This window comes from Pelophylax lessonae (assembly GCF_965119305.1).
Source record: "Pelophylax lessonae genome assembly, chromosome: 9".
NCBI classification, from domain to species: domain Eukaryota; kingdom Metazoa; phylum Chordata; class Amphibia; order Anura; family Ranidae; genus Pelophylax; species Pelophylax lessonae.
The window spans coordinates 98,303,718-98,327,161 of NC_138776.1; the positions used below are offsets into that span (position 1 = coordinate 98,303,718).

At 46.5% G+C, this 23,444-nt stretch overlaps 1 protein-coding gene across 1 annotated transcript in view; it reads left to right on the forward strand.

Moving 5' to 3' along the window:
- Positions 1 to 775: 775 nt before the first annotated feature.
- Positions 776 to 23,444, forward strand: part of SEMA4G (semaphorin 4G) — a 224,570-nt gene continuing 201,901 nt past the window's right edge. Inside the window, exon 1 of the mRNA XM_082268409.1 lies at positions 776 to 950. Within this exon, the coding sequence (XP_082124535.1) occupies positions 833 to 950 (118 nt within the window). The 5' untranslated portion in view covers positions 776 to 832. The remainder of the gene's footprint in view (positions 951 to 23,444) is intronic.

Genomic DNA, 23,444 nt, shown 5'->3' on the forward strand with positions numbered 1-23,444 from the left:
AAAAAAAAACAATAAAAATGACATAAATCTTTCCTGTAGTTAGTAGACACGATAACTTTTGCGCAAACCAATCAAATGACACTTATTGCGATTTTTTTTTTTTTTTGTTACCAAAAATATGTAGCAGAAAACAAATTGGCCTAAAATGTTAACAAATTTTGATTTTTTTTTTTTTTTTGGAAATGTCCTATAGCAGAATGTGAATTTTTTTTTTTTCCAAAATTGTCGCTCTTTTTTTGTTTATAGCGCAAAAAATAAAAATCGCACAAGTTATCAAATACCACCAAAAGAAAGCTCTATTTATGGGGAAAAAATGTATGTACATTTAATTTGGGTACGGCGCTGCACGACCGTACAATTGTCCATTAAAGTAACACAGTGCCGAATTGCAAAATAGGGCCTGGCCAGGAAGGGGGTAAAATCTTCCAGGGCTGAAGTGGTTAAAGGAGAAATCTAAATAAATAAAAAGATTATTTAAACCACAAGTGATTTTTTTAGCAATACTGTTCCATTACATTGGCTTTTGGAATTTACAAATGCAGCAATTTAGAAATTGGATGAAAGATTTGGCAGAAGGAAACACTTTTTGAAAGATAAAAAGTGCATTATATATACAGCTTTATAGATTAGACCAAAATGAGGGACAGAGGGACTTTGTTCCAAATCAGGGACAGTTGGGAGGTATGCTATTGAACCAAAACGGAAACTGTTTTTTTTAATATAGCATTCATGTTTTTTCTTTTACTTTCAGGATGAAATTGCCAACGCCCTGTGTTTCAATCTCAGATCTCTTCGGTGACGATTAGTGAACACAGGGTTTACTTAGGAGAAGATGAAGAAGCATGTGGCTTGTTACTTTGTGGCACTGTGCGCAATAACAATTGGATATACATCAAAGAGGTCAGCTGCTGATTTGGATGCGACTCCCAGGAAAACTGTAACTTATAACGGTAATTAGCTCTCTTTTTTTACTCGAGACATCTTGGTAATCGTTTTGCAGAGAGAGACATTTTGCATCCTGTATGCTGATGAGCTGATTATAGATATGCCTCTATCTGTAGCATCCATCAGACATTGACTGCTTAATGAGCATGGGAGTGATAGCATTTGCTTAAAACAGCAGATCATCTTTGTGGAGAATGAATTAGTGCTGCTAATGATAATGAGAAGCTTCTGTATGCAGATAGGTAGAGATGCGTTGTAATGATACCCCCATTAAAACGAGGAAAAATGTTTGGGCCATCTTATACACTCATCATGTTCTGCTAAATAAATAGTTTGTTTGCATTGGATGAATAAAAGTGATTCTAAAGGCTCAGTTATTTAATTTTTTTTTTTAAATAACAAGCATATCATACTTGGTTGCTCTGTGCAATGATGTTACACAGAGCAGCCCTGATCCTCTTCTTCTGGGGCCCTCACCAGTGCTTCTTGCTCCTCTCACCTGCCAATTGTCCCCACAGCAAGCGGCTAGCTATGGGGGCATTTGTGCATGCTCGCTCCAAAGCTGGCTTTGTGTGTCTAGGAGACCCACACAGTGTGGCTTGGCCCTCTCCCTGTTCTCTCTTTACTGGCTGTGATTGACAGCAGCAGGATCCAATGGCTCCTGCTTTTTTCTCTGAGCCATTGAGGAAGGAGAGAGCTTCTGCTCTGGTGCACATCGCTGGATCAAGATCTGGCTCAAGAAAGTATAAGGTGGGGATGGGGAACCTACTTTTTGCAGAACCATTTAAGTCATTGCTAGTGGCAAACAAAAATAAGGTTATTTTGCATGTAGGAAATTATTTGGTTAGTCTTGTTTGCCAGCAAAATGTAAGTTCTCAATTTGGTTTGCTTGGTGGACTAAACAGTGAAATTCTGCCTAAGAAATAACAAATTTACCAGCAGACTTAAAATGTGTCCGTCTGTCTGGAGAAAGTCGGATCCTTTTTTTTTTTTTGCTGTTCTCTTTTGACTTGAAGGGAAACTTGTGCATAAAGACTGCTGCCACGTAGGGGCACCTAACGTGTCCTCCCTACTACTAACCACAGAGTGTTCAGTGTCTGCCTTAATGCAGTACATCCTAGTTTCATAGTAGATAAGGTTGAATAAAGACCATAGTCCATCCAGTTCAACCTGTGAAGATGTATGTGTATCAATGTCGGTAATAATTTGCCAAATCCCTGTATGTTGTGTTCACCAAGATGCACTTCCAAGAGTCTTTAAAAAAAATATCAATACTCCCCACTGACACCACAGATTGTGGAAGAGAGCTCCACATCCTTATCGCCATGACAGTGAAAAAACCCCTACACAGCTTAAGGTTAAACCACTGCCTCTCAAACCTCATTGTGTGGCCCCCGTGTCCTCTTACACTCCCTGAGCATGAAAAGTTTCCTTCTTATGCTGGGATCACAATTAGGGTATTTGTATACCGTTATTATATCTCCTCCCAAGTGTCCTTTCTTCATGGAGAATACATTTAGCGCTTGTAGTCGTTTCTCGTAATTGAGGTCCACCAGTCCGCCTATTTAGTTGCCCTTCTCTGTACTCCCTCCAGCTCCAGCACATCATCCTGAGGAGTTGCGACCAGAACTAGACGGAATATTCCAGATGTGGCAAAACCAGAGTTTTTTTTATAAAGTGGCAGGATTATCGTTTTAGGCAAGCTAATAGTCTGCTGGCTTTGGTTGCTGTAGCTTGACATTGCTTGCTATAACTCAGTCTTTCTTCTACCAGGACCCCCAGATCTTTCTCAGTCCTGTATTCCCCCAGAGGTTCTACCCCTAGTGAGTACTTTGCGTTAATATTTTTAGCCCCCAAGTGCATCAATTTACATTTTTCGACATTAAATCTCATCTGCCATGTAGTTTCCCACTATTATTTTATTCAGGTCTATATTCTAATGTGATATTTTTGCCCTACTTATTTTTGGGTCGTCTGCAAAAACTGTGATTGAGCTATTTATACCGACCACAATATCATTTATGAATAAAATACAATTGGCCCAAGACAGAGCCTTGGGGTACCAAACCTTATCACTCCAGACCAGTCTGAGTACACGTTATTTATCATCACCCTTTGGACACACCCTTGTAACCAATTTTCAATCCTTGTATGAACTCTATGGTCCATGCCTACAGACCACAGTTTGTAGATTTGGCGTTTGTGGTGAACTGTATTGAATGTTTTTGCAAAATACAATCCAGTAGTTTTAAAACAGGTGCCAGTTAATTACTTATACAGGTTTTGTTCTCGCACTCTCTGAATGAACCGCTTTCCCTTTATTTCAGTTTTCCCAGCATGTTAATGACCAGGGAATCTCACCACAAAACACCATATTGGGGTATGGTTGTTTTACTGTAGTATATGTAAAGCCATAAGGCTTATTTTTTCTTTCAAGAAGTGAGAGGATATCTTTTCAGTTTGAGGGATTTCCCTGATAGGCCCAATTCACATATTGTGTAATGTGCGTTCCCATTCAATTGCTTCAACCCAATCTCAGTTACTCCAAAAATAAAATAAAAACAACAAAAAGAACACCCCTAGACTGTTTGAGGAAAAGTGTGACTATGAACATGTGCCTGGCTGCAGGCAATCATCCGGGATAAGAACATGGGCAATTTACAGCAGCTCCTACGGGAGAAGCGCTACGAATGGCTGCACAAATATCACGTGACATAAAAATTTGTAACGACCATCGTTTTATTCTCCATGGCCCCTGCTTTCAGAAAATATATAATGTCTGAGGGTGTGAAGTAATTTCCAGCAAAAAAAAAATAAAAAAAAAAACTGCTGATTTTAACATGTATGGGAGAAATGTCTGAATTAGCCCAGAGGCATTCAGTTAAAAATGGAAATGAAAGGCAAAACATTTGCGTGTATATGTATACCTTGTTTTCTTTCTTTTTTTTAGAAGTTCTCCCCTAATCTCTGTTCTCAGCTGTTTGAGGGGTTTGGAGAGTCAGGGTGGAGAAACGGCATTACACTGTTTTTTCCAGGGGTTGTGCCAGCACATGTCCTGGCCATTCGAGGACAGGCTGGTCTCCCAGCACAGCCAGAAAACGAACCATGCTGATGGTACTACATACTTTATGAAACCTGAAGTTATTACAATATAAATTGCAGTTGTTGCAAGTTCTATAGGAGATTGTAAAATCTTATTATAAAGCTGGCCATAGATTATTATTTTTTTTTTCCTTTAACCAGCAAACAGAAAAAAAACAAATGGCTACAATGTCCCAGTGGGGAGGATGCCTCCATCCACCTTCCTTGTGTGGGTGGAACAATCCTCCACACTTGGACATTGTATTCTGACAGCATCACTCTTCATTGTCAATATACTGGTCAGCGCCTGCAGCCAGCTAGGTGGTGAACAAGCACGACTTTACGTGTGAAACGCGTCTACCATTTTGTATCCTGTATTGACTGTCCGTTGATTTAATAAAGAAGCATCATTATATCTGTTGGAGTGTGGCCATTTTCATTGGTATTTTCAAGTTTGGCAGTGGTGAGTCGAGATGAGCACCCACAGTTATTTGGAGCCTTCCTAGTCGGCATGAGCAGTGTGTGCAGGGCCGATCCTAGGGTCACAGGCGCCTGGGTGCAGAAATTTTTCTGGCGCCCCCACGTGGGCGTAGTCATCTTACTAACTCCTCCCCTTTACAAATGTTTCTATGGCAATGGCTCAAACACAGAGATGCTCCCCTAAGACGTCTTCCTTACCGCGGGACACTCCCACGATCTCTTAACAATAAACAAATTACAGTAAGAGAAGCAGAGTACTCTAATGGGAACTGGAGGGGGGTCTATCTAATGGACACAGAGAGGGCATCTGTTAGAGAGTCTGTTAGACAGAGCCCCCAAACAGGAGATGGTAAGAGACTGCAGACTTGATACAAGAGATCAATGCATCAATGCAGACTGATCAGTGCCCACCAAATGCAGCCTCATCAGTGCCCACCAAATGCAGCCTCATCAGTGCCCACCAAATGCAGCCTACCAGTGCCCACCAAATGCAGCCTACCAGTGCCAACCAAATGCAGCCTACCAGTGCCCACCAAATGCAGCCTTATCAGTGCCCACCAAATGGGCATGGTACAGGGGGAGATGGTTAGAGGCTGTGGACATGGTACAGGGGTGAGATGGTTAGAGGCTGTGGACATGGTACAGGGGGGAGATTGTTAGAGGCTGTGGACATGGTACAGGGGGGAGATGGTTAGAGGCTGCAGACATGGTACAGGGGGGAGATGTCTGAGGCTTCGGACATGGTACGGGGGGGGGGGGGGAGATGTCTGAGGCTGCGGACATGGTACAGTGGGGGAGATGTCTGAGGCTGCGGGCATGGTACAGGGGGGAGATGTCTGAGGCTGCAGGCATGGTACAGGGGTGAGATGTCTGAGGCTGCGGACATGGTACAGGGGGGAGATGTCTGAGGCTGCGGGCATGGTACAGCGGGAGATGTCTGAGGCTGCGGGCATGGTACAGCGGGAGATGGTTAGAGGCTGTGGACATGGTACAGGGGGAGATGGTTAGAGGCTGTGGACATGGTACATGGGGAGATGGTTAGAGGCTGTGGACATGGTACAGGGGGGAGATTGTTAGAGGCTGTGGACATGGTACAGGGGGGAGATGTCTGAGGCTGCAGGCATGGTACAGGGGGGAGATGTCTGAGGCTGCAGGCATGGTACAGGGGGGAGATGTCTGAGGCTGCGGACATGGAACAGGGGGGAGATGTCTGAGGCTGCGGACATGGTACAGGGGGGAGATGTCTGAGGCTGCGGGCATGGTACAGGGGGGAGATGTCTGAGGCTGCGGGCATGGTACAGGGGGGGGGGGAGATGCCTGAGGCTGCAGGCATGGTACAGGGGGGAGATGTCTGAGGCTGCGGGCATGGTACAGGGGGGAGATGTCTGAGGCTGTGGACATGGTACAGGGGGGAGATGTCTGAGGCTGTGGACATGGTACAGGGGGGAGATGTCTGAGGCTGTGGACATGGTACAGGGGGGAGATGTCTGAGGCTGCGGACATGGTACAGGGGGGGGGAGATGTCTGAGGCTGCGGACATGGTACGGGGGGGGGGGGAGATGTCTGAGGCTGCGGACATGGTACAGTGGGGGAGATGTCTGAGGCTGCGGGCATGGTACAGGGGGGGAGATGTCTGAGGCTGGGGACATGGTACAGGGGGGAGATGTCTGAGGCTGCAGACATGGTACAGGGGGGAGATGTCTGAGGCTGCGGGCATGGTACAGGGGGGAGATGTCTGAGGCTGTGGGCATGGTACAGGGGGGATATGTCTGAGGCTGTGGACATGGAACAGGGGGGAGATATCTGAGGCTGCGGACATGGTACAGGGGGGGGGGGGGTAGATGTCTGAGGCTGCGGACATGGTACAGGGGGGAGATATCTGAGGCTGCGGACATGGTACGGGGGGGGGTAGATGTCTGAGGCTGCGGGCATGGTACAGGGGGGGAGATGTCTGAGGCTGCGGACATGGTACAGGGGGGAGATGTCTGAGGCTGCGGACATGGTACAGGGGGGAGATGTCTGAGGCTGCGGGCATGGTGCAGGGGGGAGATGTCTGAGGCTGCGGACATGGTACAGGGGGGGAGATGTCTGAGGCTGCGGGCATGGTGCAGGGGGGAGATGTCTGAGGCTGCGGACATGGTACAGGGGGGGAGATGTCTGAGGCTGCGGGCATGGTACAGGGGGGAGATGTCTGAGGCTGCGGGCATGGTACAGGGGGGAGATGTCTGAGGCTGCGGGCATGGTACAGTGGGGGAGATATCTGAGGCTGCAGACATGGTACAGGGGGGAGATGTCTGAGGCTGCGGACATGGTACAGGGGGGGGGAGACGTCTGAGGCTGCGGACATGGTACAGGGGGAGACGTCTGAGGCTGCAGGCATGGTACAGGGGGAGACGTCTGAGGCTGCGGACATGGTACAGGGGGGGGGAGACGTCTGAGGCTGCGGACATGGTACAGGGGGAGACGTCTGAGGCTGCGGACATGGTACAGGGGGGGGGAGACGTCTGAGGCTGCGGACATGGTACAGGGGGGGGGAGACGTCTGAGGCTGCAGACATGGTACAGGGGGGAGATATCTGAGGCTGCGGACATGGAACAGGGGGGAGATATCTGAGGCTGCGGACATGGAACAGGGGGGAGATATCTGAGGCTGCGGACATGGTACAGGGGGGGGGAGACGTCTGAGGCTGCGGGCATGCTACAGGGGGAGGTGGTCAGAAGCTGTGGAGGGGTCTTACCTGGCCGTGATGAATGGCACGCGCCACTGCTGGGCCACTGCAGTTTACTTTAGATTTAAAAATGGCGCCCCGCCGGCGCCATTACATCACTGCTGACAGAGAGGACAGGAGGCGGGACTGCTGATTACTTAGCTGAGAGGAGACAGGACGAAGAGGAGGCGGGGCGGAGGCGGGACGAAGTTCTTAGCTGGGAGGAGGCGGTATGCAGAGAAGACATCCTCAGGTCTGAGAGGAGGCGGGGCGGAGGCGGGACGAAGTGCTTAGCTGGGAGGAGGCAGGATGGAGAGAAGACATCCTCGGTCTGAGAGGAGGCGGGGCGGAGGCGGGACGAACTGCTTAGCTGGGAGGAGGCGGGACGGAGGTCGAGCATAATTGTAATAATGCAGAGCTTGCTGATTACATTTTTTCTCTACCTCTGTCCCGTCTCCTCCCAACTAAGCAATCCGTCCCGCCTCCTCTCAGACCCGAGAATGTCTTCTCTCCATCCCGCCTCCTCCCAGCTAAGCAACCAGTCCTGCTGCCTCCTCTCTGTCAGCTGTGTATTAAATTTTAGAACACCGGCACTGTCACTGGAGCTTCGGCGCCCCTCCTCTGCCTCAGCTCGCGGCGCCTGGGTGCGATGCACCCCGTGCACCCGCCTCGGACCGGCCCTGAGTGTGTGCACCTGTTGTTAATTTAGCCAGCTGATCGAGACAATTTTTCCAACAAACCAGTTTGACCGAAGTCGATATAAAGATTGACTTTTTCAAAGAGGCACACATGGATTAAAATATGTCCTGTCCCTGTTGAACTAGCCAAACGTTGATCCATGTGGCCAGCTTAACATGTAGGGCCTGTTTTAGAATAACTCGGTTCAGGCTGTAGCCCCCTTTAAAGCGAAATAAATCCAAAAGCAAACGTTTATTATATTGCAGCGTAGAGATCGACTGCTTATCGGCAAAGCCGATATATCGAGGGCCGATATGGACTTTCCCCGATATATCGGAATCGGCTTTTTATTTACCGATATTGCCGATAGTCCAGGGAAAGTGCTTGTTACCGGAGTGATGCCTGCAACTAGAGGCATCACCCCGGTACTGGTGTCCATAGCCGACGGTCGGCTGACTTGTAATGACAACCGATATGGCTGAGAAGCCGCTCGGCTGACATTCCAAGGAGCGGGAGGGGACGCCCCCTCCCGCCTCCTTCCACGGCTTGCCTGGGTCTCCCATCCCACCGGCAGACCCAGGAATCCTACCTTCACCGCCACCGTCTGACCCAGGTCTCTGTTTCTTTGAATTCGGCAATGCTGCGTACCCGGAAGTGATGTCATGACATGACATCACTTCCGGGTACTGGCGGTGCCAAATTAAAAAAACGTATAGCATTCAAAACGTGGCGTTTTTTAAATGCTTAAGTGCAGAGAAGGGGTTTGGGGTCTTTTAGACCCCCAGATCCCTCCACCACAGTACCTGTAGACCAGGGGTGGGGAACCTTTTTTCTGCCAAGGGCCATTTGGATTTTTGTAACATCATTCGGGGGCCGTATAAAATGTATGCATAAATGTAATAGGCATTGCTTTGCGGCAAAAAACGCTGTAAAAAATTGCGTGACTGTGAGGTCACTAAAGTGTGAAAGGGGCCTTCAGTAATCAAGGTATAGTGTGCCCCCTTTCAATGCAGACTGACCACAGCGTGCCCCCTTTCAATGCAGAGTGACCACAGCATGCCCCCTTTCAATGCAGACTGACCACAGCGTGCCCCCCTTTCAATGCGGAGTGACCACAGCGTGCCCCCCTTTCAATGCGGAGTGACCACAGCGTGCCCCCCTTTCAATGCGGAGTGACCACAGCATGCCCCCTTTCAATGTGGAGTGACCACAGCGTGCCCCCTTTCAATGTGGAGTGACCACAGCGTGCCCCCTTTCAATGTGGAGTGACCACAGCGTGCCCCCTTTCAATGTGGAGTGACCACAGCGTGCCCCCTTTCAATGCGGAGTGACCACAGCGTGCCCCCTTTCAATGCGGAGTGACCACAGCGTGCCCCCTTTCAATGCGGAGTGACCACAGCGTGCCCCCTTTCAATGCGGAGTGACCACAGCGTGCCCCCTTTCAATGCGGAGTGACCACAGCGTGCCCCCTTTCAATGCGGAGTGCCCCCTTTCAATGCGGAGTGCCCCTTTTCAATGCGGAGTGCCCAGAGCGTGCCCCTTTTCAATGCGGAGTGCCCAGAGCGTGCCCCTTTTCAATGCGGAGTGCCCAGAGCGTGCCCCCTTTCAATGCGGAGTGCCCCCTTTCAATGCGGAGTGCCCCCTTTCAATGCGGAGTGCCCCCTTTCAATGCGGAGTGCCCCCTTTCAATGCGGAGTGCCCCCTTTCAATGCGGAGTGCCCCCTTTCAATGCGGAGTGCCCACAGCGTGCCCCCTTTCAATGCAGAGGGATTGACCACAATGCAGAGTGAACAGCGTGCCAAGCCCCAGTGCACTTGACTTGCCTGTTGTAGCGGCGGGCGGCTTCCTCTCTTCGTCTCTTCGAGTCCTCCCGCCTCCTCCTTGGCCAATGACATTGGCCGAGGAGGAGGCGGATCCGTGAGACAGTAGCGAATTTTCATTCGCTATTGTCACACACATGGGCGGGCTCGAGGCGCAGTGCTCTGCACCTCGGGTCCACCCTTTTCGGAGATTCACAGTGTCAGAACGGAGCCATCGGCTCCTTCTGACACAGCGGCACAGGGGGGGGCGGATCGCAACGATTGTGCGGGCCGGCCAGAAGGATGGTGCGGGCCGGAGGTTCCCCACCCCTGCTGTAGACATTAAAAAAAAAAAAAAAAAAAAATATATATATATATATATATATATATATATATATATATATATATATAATTTTTTTTTTTTTTTATGTCCGAAAATATCGGCAGATATCGGCCGATATCTGATGACCAAAATATCGGTATCGGCGGTAAAAAAAACGATATCGGTCGATCACTATTGCAGCGTACCAATTCTTAGATGTTATTGCTGCGTTGGATTTCTTTTTTAGGCTTTATTTCTTTTATTTTCACCTGGTGATCCAGCTAGTTTGTTGATTTCATCGGAACAAGATGTCCTGCAAATTTAGCAGTTGGGGGGTTGGAACAAAAAATTTAATACAGACAGGGTTGCTTACAATGGCCAACTTTTATTCATTTATGTAAATATTTTATGTAAAAAAGAACAAAACTGTTGCTGTCACTTCTGTAAAAGTATTGGCTGAAGCTTGGCTTCAGTTTCTTTAGTGTATCTAAATCTGGTAGTGCATGGAACACTCCCCTCCCTGCAGACTGACAATACTACTGTCCAAAGGTGGCTCTGTTGCTTCTTCATCCAGAGTGGGGGCACTCTAAAGCCCCGTACACACGTACCGATCGTCGGCCGAACGATCGGCCGTCTTTTGTCCAGGGCTGTCATGTCTGTTGAAAACTGCAAAAGACTGCACATGAATTTTGTCGGCCAACAGCAGCCGACTGCAGAAGTGATGTCATGTGATGGTTAACTTTCCATGTGTTTTGTCTTTTCTGAGCATGCCCAGTCTTGAAAATCTGCTGTTTGTCGGCCGAATTCTGTACTGACTGGCGAACAATCGGCCGTTCTGGTGTCGGCATACAAAAATTTTAATGCTTGCACGACAGATTCTGTTCGGCCGAAAGTGCGCTGTCGGCTGTCGGAAGCATCATACTAACAAGCCGAAAATCGGCCGATCGTTCGGCGGCCGAAAATGACAATCGGTACGTGTGTACGGGCCTTAATACAGGAGGGGTGTTACTGGCCAGATCACCGAGTGAAAACGGAGGGGAAAATCCTTAAAAAAGAAAACCTATGCAGCCACCACATCTAATGATGGATAAGCTGTTATATTACATTTTTGGCTTTAATACTGCTTTAAGCAGTAAGCTAGTATTGGCATCAGTGATGCTGATCCTCTATGTCAGGGCCAGATAAGGCAGACCTTTACTTCAAATGAATGACTTTGCAACCCTTGGAAACTCATCATTAAAAGTGTGCTCTGGACATCTGAAATTATTCCTGTACAAATCTTATGGCTGAAGATGAAGTGTTCAAGCACTCTCTCTTTATGTACAAAAGGAAACAATGTGAAATAGAAAGTTACCAAATACCTTTCCGGAAATGAGTACAAATTCTTCTGAAATGTAATTATCTTTTTATATATATAAAGCTGTCAAGATGAGTTAAAGTATGGTGATAGATTCTCTTTAGTGCCTTGTCTGCAGTGTTCTACATACCGCTATTAAACTGGCACTCAGTGTTACAGATACATCTCTGCAACTAGAACATATGACATCGGCACAGTCCCAGTGCACATCCATATTGCAACAGGATATGGCAGGTTTGTTGGGAAGAAGGGAGCAGGCTGAGTAATGTCAACCCTTGACTGCAAGGATAATAGGACAGTTAGGTTTTATAAAATGCAATATTTTACAAAACTGTTCTGCAAATGCAGTGTAAATGACAGGCTTTCTTTATGAGGACAGAAGCTGTAACCAAAGTAAGTTTGTAAGGTTGCAAGTCCTAGTGCTATAATGCTATAAATTACTTTTTAATTAAATTTTGTTTTTTTTATAATAGGCAGTGGAAAAAGCAGTAGCCATGTACTGTACATGGTTGTGATACCAATACAATAGATGTGAGTACTGAAGAGTGAAAAGTGGGCTATGATTGTGGTCAATGTTACTGCTCCTATGTTTTGCCCATTGCTATCACTATACACACCACCAATTTAACCTCTACCAATCCGCAGTCGCTGGCTGCTACAAAGAGATGGGCTCGTGTTTTAGTTTCTATGTCCCTGATCCCACCAGGAAGCCAACACTGGACTTCCCTAATCACAGGCAGTGAGACAATTCCAATTCCCAATCCGCACCTACACAGACCAGGAAATGTTTCAGTGCCTGTGATTAGTGGAGTGCAGTGTTGGCTTCCTGCCAGGATCGGGCACGTATGGACTCGAACACGCCCAAACCCATCTCTACTGCTAAGTAGAGTATCTAGTCTTCTCTGTTGACCCTATGTAGGAGATTAGGTTGTTTGCCAGTGATGGCTAACAGCTCTTTAATTATATCACTCCACCAGCTGACTCCTGTCCTCTGACTACTCTACTCCGGAGTGGCCCCCTTCCTGGTCAGGCCCTTAGACATGATCCCCTGTACTCACGATACTGTTTTTCCAGGTTCTCCAGTGTCTTAGCCCCTCTAGTCAGCACTCCTGTACCTCTGGGTTCAGCTCCTTCCTTCTGGCTCAACTCTGCAGAAGAGGAGGCAGCCGCCACCCTCCTTTTGGGACTCTGCTCACCAGCCAAAGACCCAGAGCACATGTGCTCCTGGCTTTTATACCACACCCCAAAATGCACGGAGACAGCAGTCTGTGCCAATCACTGGGGCTGTATCAAAGCCTCTGTGTGTACCCATTGATCAGGTTTTCTCCACTAGCAGGAGCACGAGCATAGAGGCAACGGTCTGCTACATTGATAATTGGGATTACTATGCCGATTGCCCGCGGCTAGCTGGTAAACAAGCACTACCGCCTATTAACACCATATTGATGGTTGAGAAGTCTTGTGGGTGATTTTCATTGTACTCCTGTGGATTTGGCAGATTTATATCTTCAGTGCATATACACATTAGAGCCGCAATTTATTGCATGGGAATTCTATTATGCAGCATCCATATGGTTGAAAAAACACACAGTGGTCTCTAGTGTGGAATTGTCCAGAGTCTTTATTGATGGATCTATTTTACATTAGTGATTTATAATGTTTACAGGATAGTGCACTTCTTTTATATTTAGGTTTTCTCCACTGTCCAATATGCCTCACTATTGGACCAGTGTGAAACACTCCCCTAGACCAGTTGAATCACACACTGAGCAGACCAAACTCACAGATCCTGCTCTCTGTTAAGCACACAGCAATATAGAATTTACCTGCTGCTCCTCTGAAAGGCAAACAGAGCCAAAACTATACACCCTCTCTAGCACCTACCTTGGAGGGTGCTACATAGAATTTTAAATCAATCCTTTACTTAAAGCAACATGGAGGCTGCTAATGCTGGCTTCTCAGTCTACAAGTGCTCCTTACCTGGTTATATGCAGAGCCCCCCTTATTCTACCATGAACGATTTATTTTATCTTGAACAATACCCAAGGCTCACGTGTTGCATATTCAGGCAAATATAACGTTCCCTTATCTGACTGCAGTAAAATGGAATGTATCTGCAATTGGGTTGTGTAACTTTTTCACACCATTGTTGCTCTTAGCGCAGATATTATCCTGGGTATATTATGTTATTTATTAACAATTCACCAAGGTAGGCTTCCATTAACCAGTGTATTCATATCACACATATAATTTCCAGGTTGATACTTCAATGATAAATTCCTCTTGGGAGACAAAATGGGAAGAAAAAATAACTAACTTGGTAGCAGACTGGATTTTTTTTAGCACCTCACTGAAACAAAACAGATGGAACAATTCATGAAGGTGCTAATGAGGACAGTGAACTTGCCGTCAATCAAGCAATTAGCACTGTACACTTCCTCAGATGTTTAGAGAAGAGGTAATTACTAGCTTCACAGATCATTTTTATGAGGAACAAATGATGCATCTGTAGATCCTTGCTTAGCATTACAGATAATTGGTATAGGGTATAAGCAATGTGTTTATAGATGCCCACAATTGTCAGGATACCAAGCCCAGTTACCTGTAATATTCTGTGGGCCGGTGGAACCACTACATTATCTGACACCCAAAAGCTGCATGGTCTGGCTGAATGCTCTTCAACACCCCTGACACTACTCTATTGCTGTTGCTCTGGTCCTACACTATTTAATAACTCTTAACTTTCTAGGGCATTGTACCCAGGCACGTGTGACAGAATACCATTATGCGGTCTGTGGAAGTGCAGTTCACTTCCCATTCAGGGTGTGATTTACAGCCTTAACCAGAAACTAAACCTAACCAAGGAAAATACTTGGCTGTATCTGAAAATGATTGTTCAAGGAGGAAAACTGCCAGGGGCATCTGTGTGAAATATTAGCTGTGTGCTTGCAAGAGAGTGAAAGGGGTCATATTCATAGTTTTTCTGTTCAATGTTGAGTAATTGCTTTATGAAGGCATTTTCTGCTGCAGAATATAATGGGAGAAGGGAAGGTGCTAACAATATGACAGTAAATTCAGAAATTATCCTTAGGTTTTCCCATAATAATATTAAGCTGTGATGATATTTAGCTGTATGATTTATGTGCAGAAGAATCCAGGCTATATTGTTTTTCAGACTTTGCATGGGGAAAAAAGCATATACTGGAGAAGGTTGAATTCTAAAAATTGTTGACATTCTTGATTTCCTCCTGAGTGATTTAAGATGGTGTAGGGCAGTGATGGTGAACCTTGGCACTCTAGATGTTTTGGAACTGCATTTCCCATGATGCTCATGCACTCTGCAGTTTAGTTGAGCATCATAGGGAATGTAGTTCCAAAACATGGGGTGCCAAGGTTCAACATCACTGGTGTAGGGGATGGGGGTTCATGTGTTTTGAGATTAGAGCTGCACGATTCTGGCCACAATGAGAATCACGATTTCTTAGCTTGGAATAAAGATCACGATTCTCTCACGATTCTCTGTGTAACAAAAAAAAAAATTGGGATAACTTTACTGTTACGTTTTTTTTTTTTTTATTCATTAAAGTCTATTAATTGCGTTTGAAAGACTGCTGCGCAAATACAGTGTGACATAAAATATTACAACAATCGCCATTTTGTTCTGTAGGGTCTCTGCTAAAAAAATATATAAAATGTTTGGGGGTTCTAAGTACTTATCTAGCAAAAAAAACTGATTTTAACTTGCAAGCAACAAGTGTCAGAGAAAGGTCTAGTCTTTAAGAGGTTAAACTTCCTTTCTCCCTGGCAGAGGGAAGGAAAAGATACAATGTAATCATTTTTGTTTATAGTTACTGGGAGACTAATGCTGATAGGCGTTTGCCGGGAGGCTTTTTTTTTTTTTTCCACAGCTGTTCTCTCTGCTATGTGCTATGCAAAGAATCGAGCAAATGTTAGGTTTAGATCGTCGGGGGGGTGAATCGAGATCGCGATTTTCATACGATTAATCGTGCAGCTCTATTTGAGATATAGCTTTGCAAAGGAAAAAAACAAAATAAATGAATCGTTGACCTTGTGAGTATTACAGTAAGCTTGCCTGTTACTTATAGCAGCCAATCTGTTTCTGTCCTGCAGTCAAGTTACCCTTGTAATGGGGGGCAGAAGATCAGTGGTTCGCATTTTGACCCTACGGAAATTCGCCATGACTTAAAGCTGTACCCTGTTGAGTTTTATCAGGATAGGCATCTGAAATCTGCACTTTCTGTGAGATGTTTTAAAATGAAATTAGCAAAAAAACCTCCAGTGTGAATGAGGGTGTCAAAAGATAGCCTGCAGTTTCCCACCTGTGTATTTTTGCCTCATTGCTGCAGTGCTTCTTCTACATTTGTGGTTTGGCTGTGCTCCCCTATGGGCGTAGCTTGCTATTCTGTGGGCTTTTTTTCCTTCCCTTCCATCACTTCCTAGCCCGCCTCCTAGTTTGTTTGCCTATTTAAGACATGCTCAGGGTAGCCCACATTGCCTGAGCAACTTCACAGCTCTCTGAGCTTCCGGGTGCTTGTTACTTGTGTATCTTCTGCTTGACTACCCATGTTCACCGTCTGTGCTTGTTTGCTGCCAGTCCTCACCTTGGCTTGTCTCCTGGGTTTCCTGTTTTCCTCCTACTGTTTGTACTCTGCTTACATAAGTGGTCTCTGCATCCTCAGCTTGGGCGTACCTGGGGGTCGCGACCTGGTTCCATCTTGCTGCAAGTCCATCCCCACAATCATGGGGCTCTGGTGAGGAAGCAGGCTGGTGCTTAGACTCTCTACCCTGGGAAACCCCGAGATGGCGATCTACAAAGGGCTCACTACCACAGATGCTTGACCGAAAGTTTACTTGTGGATCCAAACTTTTTTGAATACTGTCCTCTTATTTTTAACAGTTGCTTAGTTTATAAATGCTAGTCAAAATTTGATTGTAATCCAGCTCATTTAAGTGTTGTTGCTAGAATGTGCATTTGCATATATTGCAAATGACACTGTGAAGTGGATAATAGAATGTGTCCAGCAAAAATGTTTAAAGTGTATCTTCTTTAAAGCTGTCTGTGTCCCGATTGGGCGGGAATTCAACCCTCCTATTTGTACTGGCGACTATTGTACCAAAGAAACAAAGTGGGAGGAAAGCCAAAGTTTAAGTTGGGGCCAGAAAAACTGAAGATTAAGGATCACAACCGGGACATTTTCTAGGGACAGCTGTGTAGGAGTGCAAATTCCTCTTACTGTGGGAGGGGTTATCTAGCTTCCTGTTGTGTCTCTGGGACATAAAGTAAAAGGAAATTTCCCCAATTTTGGTAGACACAGTGAAAGAAATACTGACAGGCGGATCGGATCGGAAAGCCTGTGTGAAAGTGGCCAAAGTCAAATTTAGGTACATTTTCTGCTTACAATAATAAAATATTACATTCTGTGATGTATTTTTACGGACAGATTTGTGTTTGTTTCTGTTATTTATCGCTACCTTAAGTTCAGCTTTTGTTTCCAAAGAAGAAAAATGGAAATTACATTTGCTGCTATGTGCGAGGCCTGTTTTCCGTTTTCAATGTTTTTAATCAGTCCTGATTTTACCTCCTTGCATTGTTTGTCACTACCTTTTGCAGTATAATTTACATGTATTGTATTTTTGTATATATTTTTTTTGCAGTAAGGACTAATAAAAAAAAAATTGTCAGGCAAATATGACATATTGCATGTTAACCACTTGATGACCAGGCCTATTTCTGACACTTGTTGTTTACAAGTTAAAATCAGTATTTCTCTAGCGCTCATTGACAGACGTAGTCCTCGGTGATACAGCACCTTCGGGTTATGTTGCCTCCACAGGAGCAGGACTAGACAGGAAATTAAAAAGCTCTGGCCACACCCTAGGGGCAGTCCCAGAGGGTATATCCTCTCTCTCTCTGCCTCAGCAAATCAGTTATTTTCTGTCTAGTTAGGAGTAAGGACCTAGATACCATCCGGGCTGGATGTTGAGATCCGGTGGTCACCCCAGTTCAGCCTACGAGCGCGTGCAGGCCATAGCTCCGCGCTGGGTCGGCCGCGACAAAGTCCCATTAAAGGACTGACCCCGCGAGTTAAACGTCTCGCTGAAACGCCAAAGACCATGAGTCACGGCGTCCATATCGGTCGACAGCCCTCCCGCCCCGGTGGAGAGGGGTACTGTCAGGAGTTGGTGCCCGCCTGGTTCCGGTATGGTGAGTAGTATGTTCCCCCTTTTCCCCTGACGGGTCTTGTGGTGAACGCGGGCCCCTCTCTGTATGGTAAGATAGAGTCCCTCTCTATCCTATAAATGACACAGATCCTCCTACTTTGAGTGTGATTTTATGTGCAAAAAGCCAGGAGGCTTGGTTTGGGAGCTAACAATCTAATTGTATACATGTTAAAAAGATTGTAATCAGTGGCATTCTGGGCATCTTACGGTGATAAGAATAAGCTACCTACCAGTCAGAAGCCACGGACATGTAGACTGCCTTCCTAATCAGATCTCCAGCTATTAGCAGGCCTCCCGTATGGCCATGCGGTCCGCCAGGGCCGGTACCGCCAACCACGCCAAATCCCCATGCAGAGAGAGTGTTGTGTGCCCTGCAGCACACCACTATTCAGTACAGGCCGCCGCCATTTTTTTTGCTGGATCGCACGAGCCGCCATTTTGGCGTAGCCTCGTGTCTCCAGCATGGGGGCGGCCATGTTTGAGGTGATCCAAACACCTCGTGGAGCTAGGGGAGGCGCCGGAAGGCGTGCAGAGGGGCGGAGCCGCCTCCTTTCTTCCTGGGCAGCCAGCCAAAAGACTTCCTGTTTGTCAAGACAGCGCTGTAACCTGTTGCAGTTAGACTCTGAGCATCAAGTGGTGAGCCTGGGGGTCTATCTCTCTCTCTCTCGATCGATAGGGATCCCTAGCAGGTAACACTAAGGGGCTTTTTGTGGCGCTGGGGGTCTGAAAAAAAAAAAAAAAAAAAAAAAAAAAGTTTTTATTTTTGAATTATATTATCCAGGAAGTGACTGGAATTATCATGGACCCTGCCACACATATTCCCCCACCTGTTTACCTCGAGGGGGCCACGGGACCCGCCGGTGCACAGAGTGTAGAGTCATTTACAGCAATCTTGGAGTCTATGGTGGCTCGGGTGGAGGCGGCCTGTCAGGGACGGGGGTCAAGGAAGCGACCCCCGCCTACCCCTATACTATCTGACACCTCTGACTCAGATTCAGAGATGGTCACTGCAGTTGCAGGTTCCTCTGCAAGGGCTGTTGTCTCAGGTAAAGCCCCCTCAGACAGTGAGGAGGATGTTTCTTCTCCCGCTATAATTCAGGAAGAAGCATTGGTGGACGCACTAGTTGTGGATTCCTTTTGGTACTAATAAGCCCATCAAAACGGTGAAGGTTTTTCCTGTACCCAAGTGTTTCGGTAATCAGATTAAAGGAGAATGGGAGCATTCTAAACGTACCTTTACTATTTCCAAGCGTATTGCTAGACGCTATCCGTTTGAGGAATCCATCATTAAGAAATGGACGGTACCACCAGTGGTGGATCCACCTATTTCCAGGCTGAATAAGGCCACGGTTATCCCAGTAGAGGACACTTCGTCCTTTAAGGATCCGGTGGATCGAAAGATGGAAGCAGAGTCCCGCACCATCTTCTCTCTGATAGGGTCAGCATTTAGACCAGTAATTGTTATTGGTCTAGTTTCCCAGACACTTACGGAATGGGCGAGAATGGTACGCCAAGACCTTAGGGGAAAAGATATTCCCCAGGAGACATCTGATTTGATGGAACAGATTATACAAGGGCTACAGTTTATCTGTGACGCAGCCTTGGACACTACTCCCTTATTAGGGCATGCATCTATGTCATCGGTCATCCTCAGACGTGTGCTGTGGTTAAAATGCTGGTCAGCTGACCTAGGTTCCAAAAAGACCTTGACAAATCTCCCTTTTCAGGGGAATCGTCTATTTGGGGCCAACCTAGATGAAATCATTAAGGATGCCACTGGGGGCAAGAGCACTTTTTTGCCACAGGCTGCTAAAGCTAAGGGACCTCGCAACAAGCGAGGACCTTTCTTTACCGCCCATAAAGGGCGCCCGGCTGGTACAAGCGGGAAAGGCAAGACTCCTCCAGGAGGGTTCAAGAAGGGCTGGTCGGACAAGCAGAGGACCAACCCAGCCAAACCCGAAGCAAAGGAGTACACAGCCTGAAGGTGCGCCCCCACCCGGTTTCAGGGTGGGGGGACGTTTTCACCGTTATTCAGGACATTAGATCGAGCATCAACCACTACTACCGGTGCGATTCTTCCCTTCCAACATTTAAGTACTACAGGAAGCGGTAGTTACCGTTCCCTGAATAGATCTTTTCCTTTACCTTTTCCTAAGATTAGTCCCTATACCTCACAGGAATCGGATCTGGTTGACCAGATAGGCCAAGTAGCCTCTAGTCGGGTGACTTCGGTCCCTGAGGTTCAACCAGAAAGGATCACCCTTCCTGATAACAATCAGGTATCTGATAAATGTGTGGGAACAGAAAACGACCAGACTTTATCGGATGGTCGGGGCCAGATACCTCTAGGGACGCCTGGTTCAGATTCTATCAGCGCCAGTGGTCCTAGAAATTTTAGGCTGGCCTCCTCAAGCCGGCCTGGCCGACTTGGACATGCTAGTCGCAGACGTTCCGTGGGAACTTCGTCTCAGGGAGTGTCTGTGGTCTCAAGGACCAATTTACCATCATGCTTTACAGTCGCTGGTTTTAATGGCCTGGCCATTGAGACCCATGTACTGAAGGACAGAGGTTTGTCAGCTTCAGTCATTCCTACCCTTATTAAAGCAAGGAAAGCGACTTCCAGCAAGGTCTATTATCACACATGGAAGACTTATATTGCGTGGTGCGAATCTTTAGGATTTCCTCCACGTACCTATTCGGTGACTCGAATATTGGCCTTTTTTGCAACAAGGGGTTGAGCAGAAGCTAGCCTTGAGCACCATCAAGGGTCAAGTTTCAGCATTAGCAATCTTCTTTCAGAAGCCTTTAGCTACCAAGTCCTTGGTGCGGAATTTCATCCAGGGGGTGCGGCACCTGGCTCCACCAGTCCGCGCGCCCTTACCGCCCTGGGATCTTAATTTGGTTTTGTCGGTTCTACAGAAACCTCCCTTTGAAAACATCAGGGAGATTCCCTTGCTTACTTTATCCCAGAAGGTGGCCTTCTTGGTGGCTATTACTTCTGCTCGCAGGGTGTCAGAACTGGCTGCATTATCATGCCAGTCCCCATACCTAGTGATTCATAGGGATAAGGTAGTACTTCATCCTAAGCCATCTTTTCTTCCTAAGGTGGTTTCAGATTTTCATCTGAATGAAGATATTGTACTACCTTCCTTGTGTCCTCAGCCCAAGCATCATCGGGAACATGCGTTGCATTCCTTAGATGTGGTTCGGGCAATCAGGGTATACCTGAAAGCTACGGAATCATTCCGTAAGACGGATTCACTTTTTGTGATCACGGATGGCCCCAGAAAGGGTTTGCCTGCATCTGCCGCGACCATTGCTAAATGGATTAGACAAACGGTGGTACAGGCTTATTCTATTAAGGGTCAGAGTCCTCCGTTCCCTGTTAGGGCGCACTCCACTCGAGCGCTCAGTACTTCCTGGGCCTTTCGCCATCAGGCGTCAGTGGTCCAGGTATGTAAGGCGGCCACCTGGTCGTCGGTACATACCTTTACAAAGTTCTATAAAATTGATGTGACGGCATCGGCGGATGCCTCATTTGGCCGCAAGGTTTTGCAGGCCTCAATTTGAGGAGACCGGTGGTCTACCTCGAGGGTTTTTTCTGTTTGAAAAAAAAAAAAAATTTTTTTTCTCTTTTTTGTTGAGTCTCATCATTAAGGATGAGCATTGTAAACTTCTAGTTGGCACCGGTTGGGCCTTCTAGATTGGGATTTGATTTTCATTTTCCCACCCCTCATTTGTGATACTGCTCTGGAACGTCCCGAAGGTGCTGTATCACCGAGGACTACGTCTGTCAATGAGCGCTAGAGAAAAATGGATTTTTGTAAAATCTTACCGTAAAATCCTTTTCTCTTAGCTCATTGACAGACGTAGTCCCCGCCCCTCTGTTTTTTGAGTTGGGTTGGGTTAAAATCTCTAAAGACTGCTTTTTCACATAACTGATTTGCTGAGGCAGAGAGAGAGAGGATATACCCTCTGGGACTGCCCCTAGGGTGTGGCCAGAGCTTTTTAATTTCCTGTCTAGTCCTGCTCCTGTGGAGGCAACATAACCCGAAGGTGCTGTATCACCGAGGACTACGTCTGTCAATGAGCTAAGAGAAAAGGATTTTACGGTAAGATTTTACAAAAATCCATTTTTTTTTGCTAGAAAGCTACTTGGAGCTCCCAAATATTATATGTATTTTTTTAAGCAGAGACCTTAGAGAATGAAATTGAGATTGTTGCAATACTTTGTCACACCGTATTTGCGCAGTGGTCTTACAAACCCAATTTTTATGGAAAAAATACACCATTTTAAATTAATAAGAAAACATTAAAGTTAGCCAAATTTTTTTCTATATTGTGAAAGATAATGTTAGACTGAGTAAATAGATACTCAACATGTAATGCTTCAAAAATGCACACGCTCATGGAATGGCGACAAACATTGGTACTTAAAAATTTCCATAAGCGGCGCTTCAAAAATTTCTGCAGGTTACCAGTTTAGAGTTAGGCTCCTTTCACACAGTCCGCTGTCCGGTGTGGACCATTCTCTGCTCAGCGGGGATCGATCCGCCAATCCCCGCTGAGCAGGCGGATGACAGCTCAGTCTCCGCACTGTGCAGAGAGGGAGGTGTCAGAGCCCCGCTGCCGCCTGTCCGTTCTCATCCGATCCCCTGGACGGATGGAAAATAGGGTTTCCATCTGTCCAGATTTCACGGACAGGATTGGATGCGGATGGCAGAGGGTGTCAGCGGACATGTCACCGCTGACCTCTGCTGCCCCAATAGGGATGCATGGAGGATCCAATCAGGTCCGCCTAAAAACAGACAAGCGAAACTGATCGGATCGTTTGTGTGAAAGGGGCTTTACAGATGAGGTCTAGGCCTAGAATTATTGCTTTCACTCTAACCATCATGGCGATACCTCACATGTGTGGTGTAAACACCATTCACATATGTGGGCACGGCTTGCATAGGCGTTCGCTTCTGCGCGCAAGCTCGGAGGGACAGGGCGCTTTGAACTTATTTTATTTTTTAAATTTATTTTAACTTTTATATTTTTACATTGTCTATTAAAAGAAATATTTTCATATTCTTCTAGCTGCCCGAAGTATAATTACTCGGCAGTGGAAAGCAGCCGAGACACCTGTGGTATCTGAAGTATTTGATCTCGCCCTCTCTCTCTCTCTCTCCTTCTCCTCCTTCCCCCCCCCCCCTCTCTTTCTTTCTCTTTCTCTCTCTCTCTCTCTCTCTCTCTCTCTCTCTCTCTCTCTCTCTCTCTCTCTCTCTCTCCCCCCTTTTCCCTCTGTTTACACAAGCGAGCGCATCTCCAAACTAGATTCCCCGACCATCGTGGAAGAGCAGCGGCGATCGCCACTGCTCCTCCCCTGGCCCGACTCCCGCTGTGACTGAAAACAGCAGGAGCGCGCCTCCGGCGGCGCGCTAGCGCCGCCTACAGGGGGAGGAGTCCAGTGACGTAGTACTACGTCGCTAGACGATAACGAGCCACATTGCTGCAGTAGCAGCAATGTGAGCAGATGGCAAGTGGTTAAAGGAACAACTCCTACCCTTCCTTTCTGCCTTTTTAGACCTCTCCTGTAGAAGTTTTATTCACACGGGGCATATAAATAAATGTGTTTTCCTTTAAGATAACCCTTAGAATTATGGGAATCCAATGTCATTTTTTATAGTTTATTTGTTAAGCAAATGTAAAATAAGGAAATATTTCCAATTGGTACACAGACCGTGAAAGAAATAGTAATCGTAAAAAAAAAAAAAAAATTATACATTTTGTTTAAAAATGCAAAAAAAAAAAAAGAAAAATTGACTCAAAATCAATATTGTGACCCCA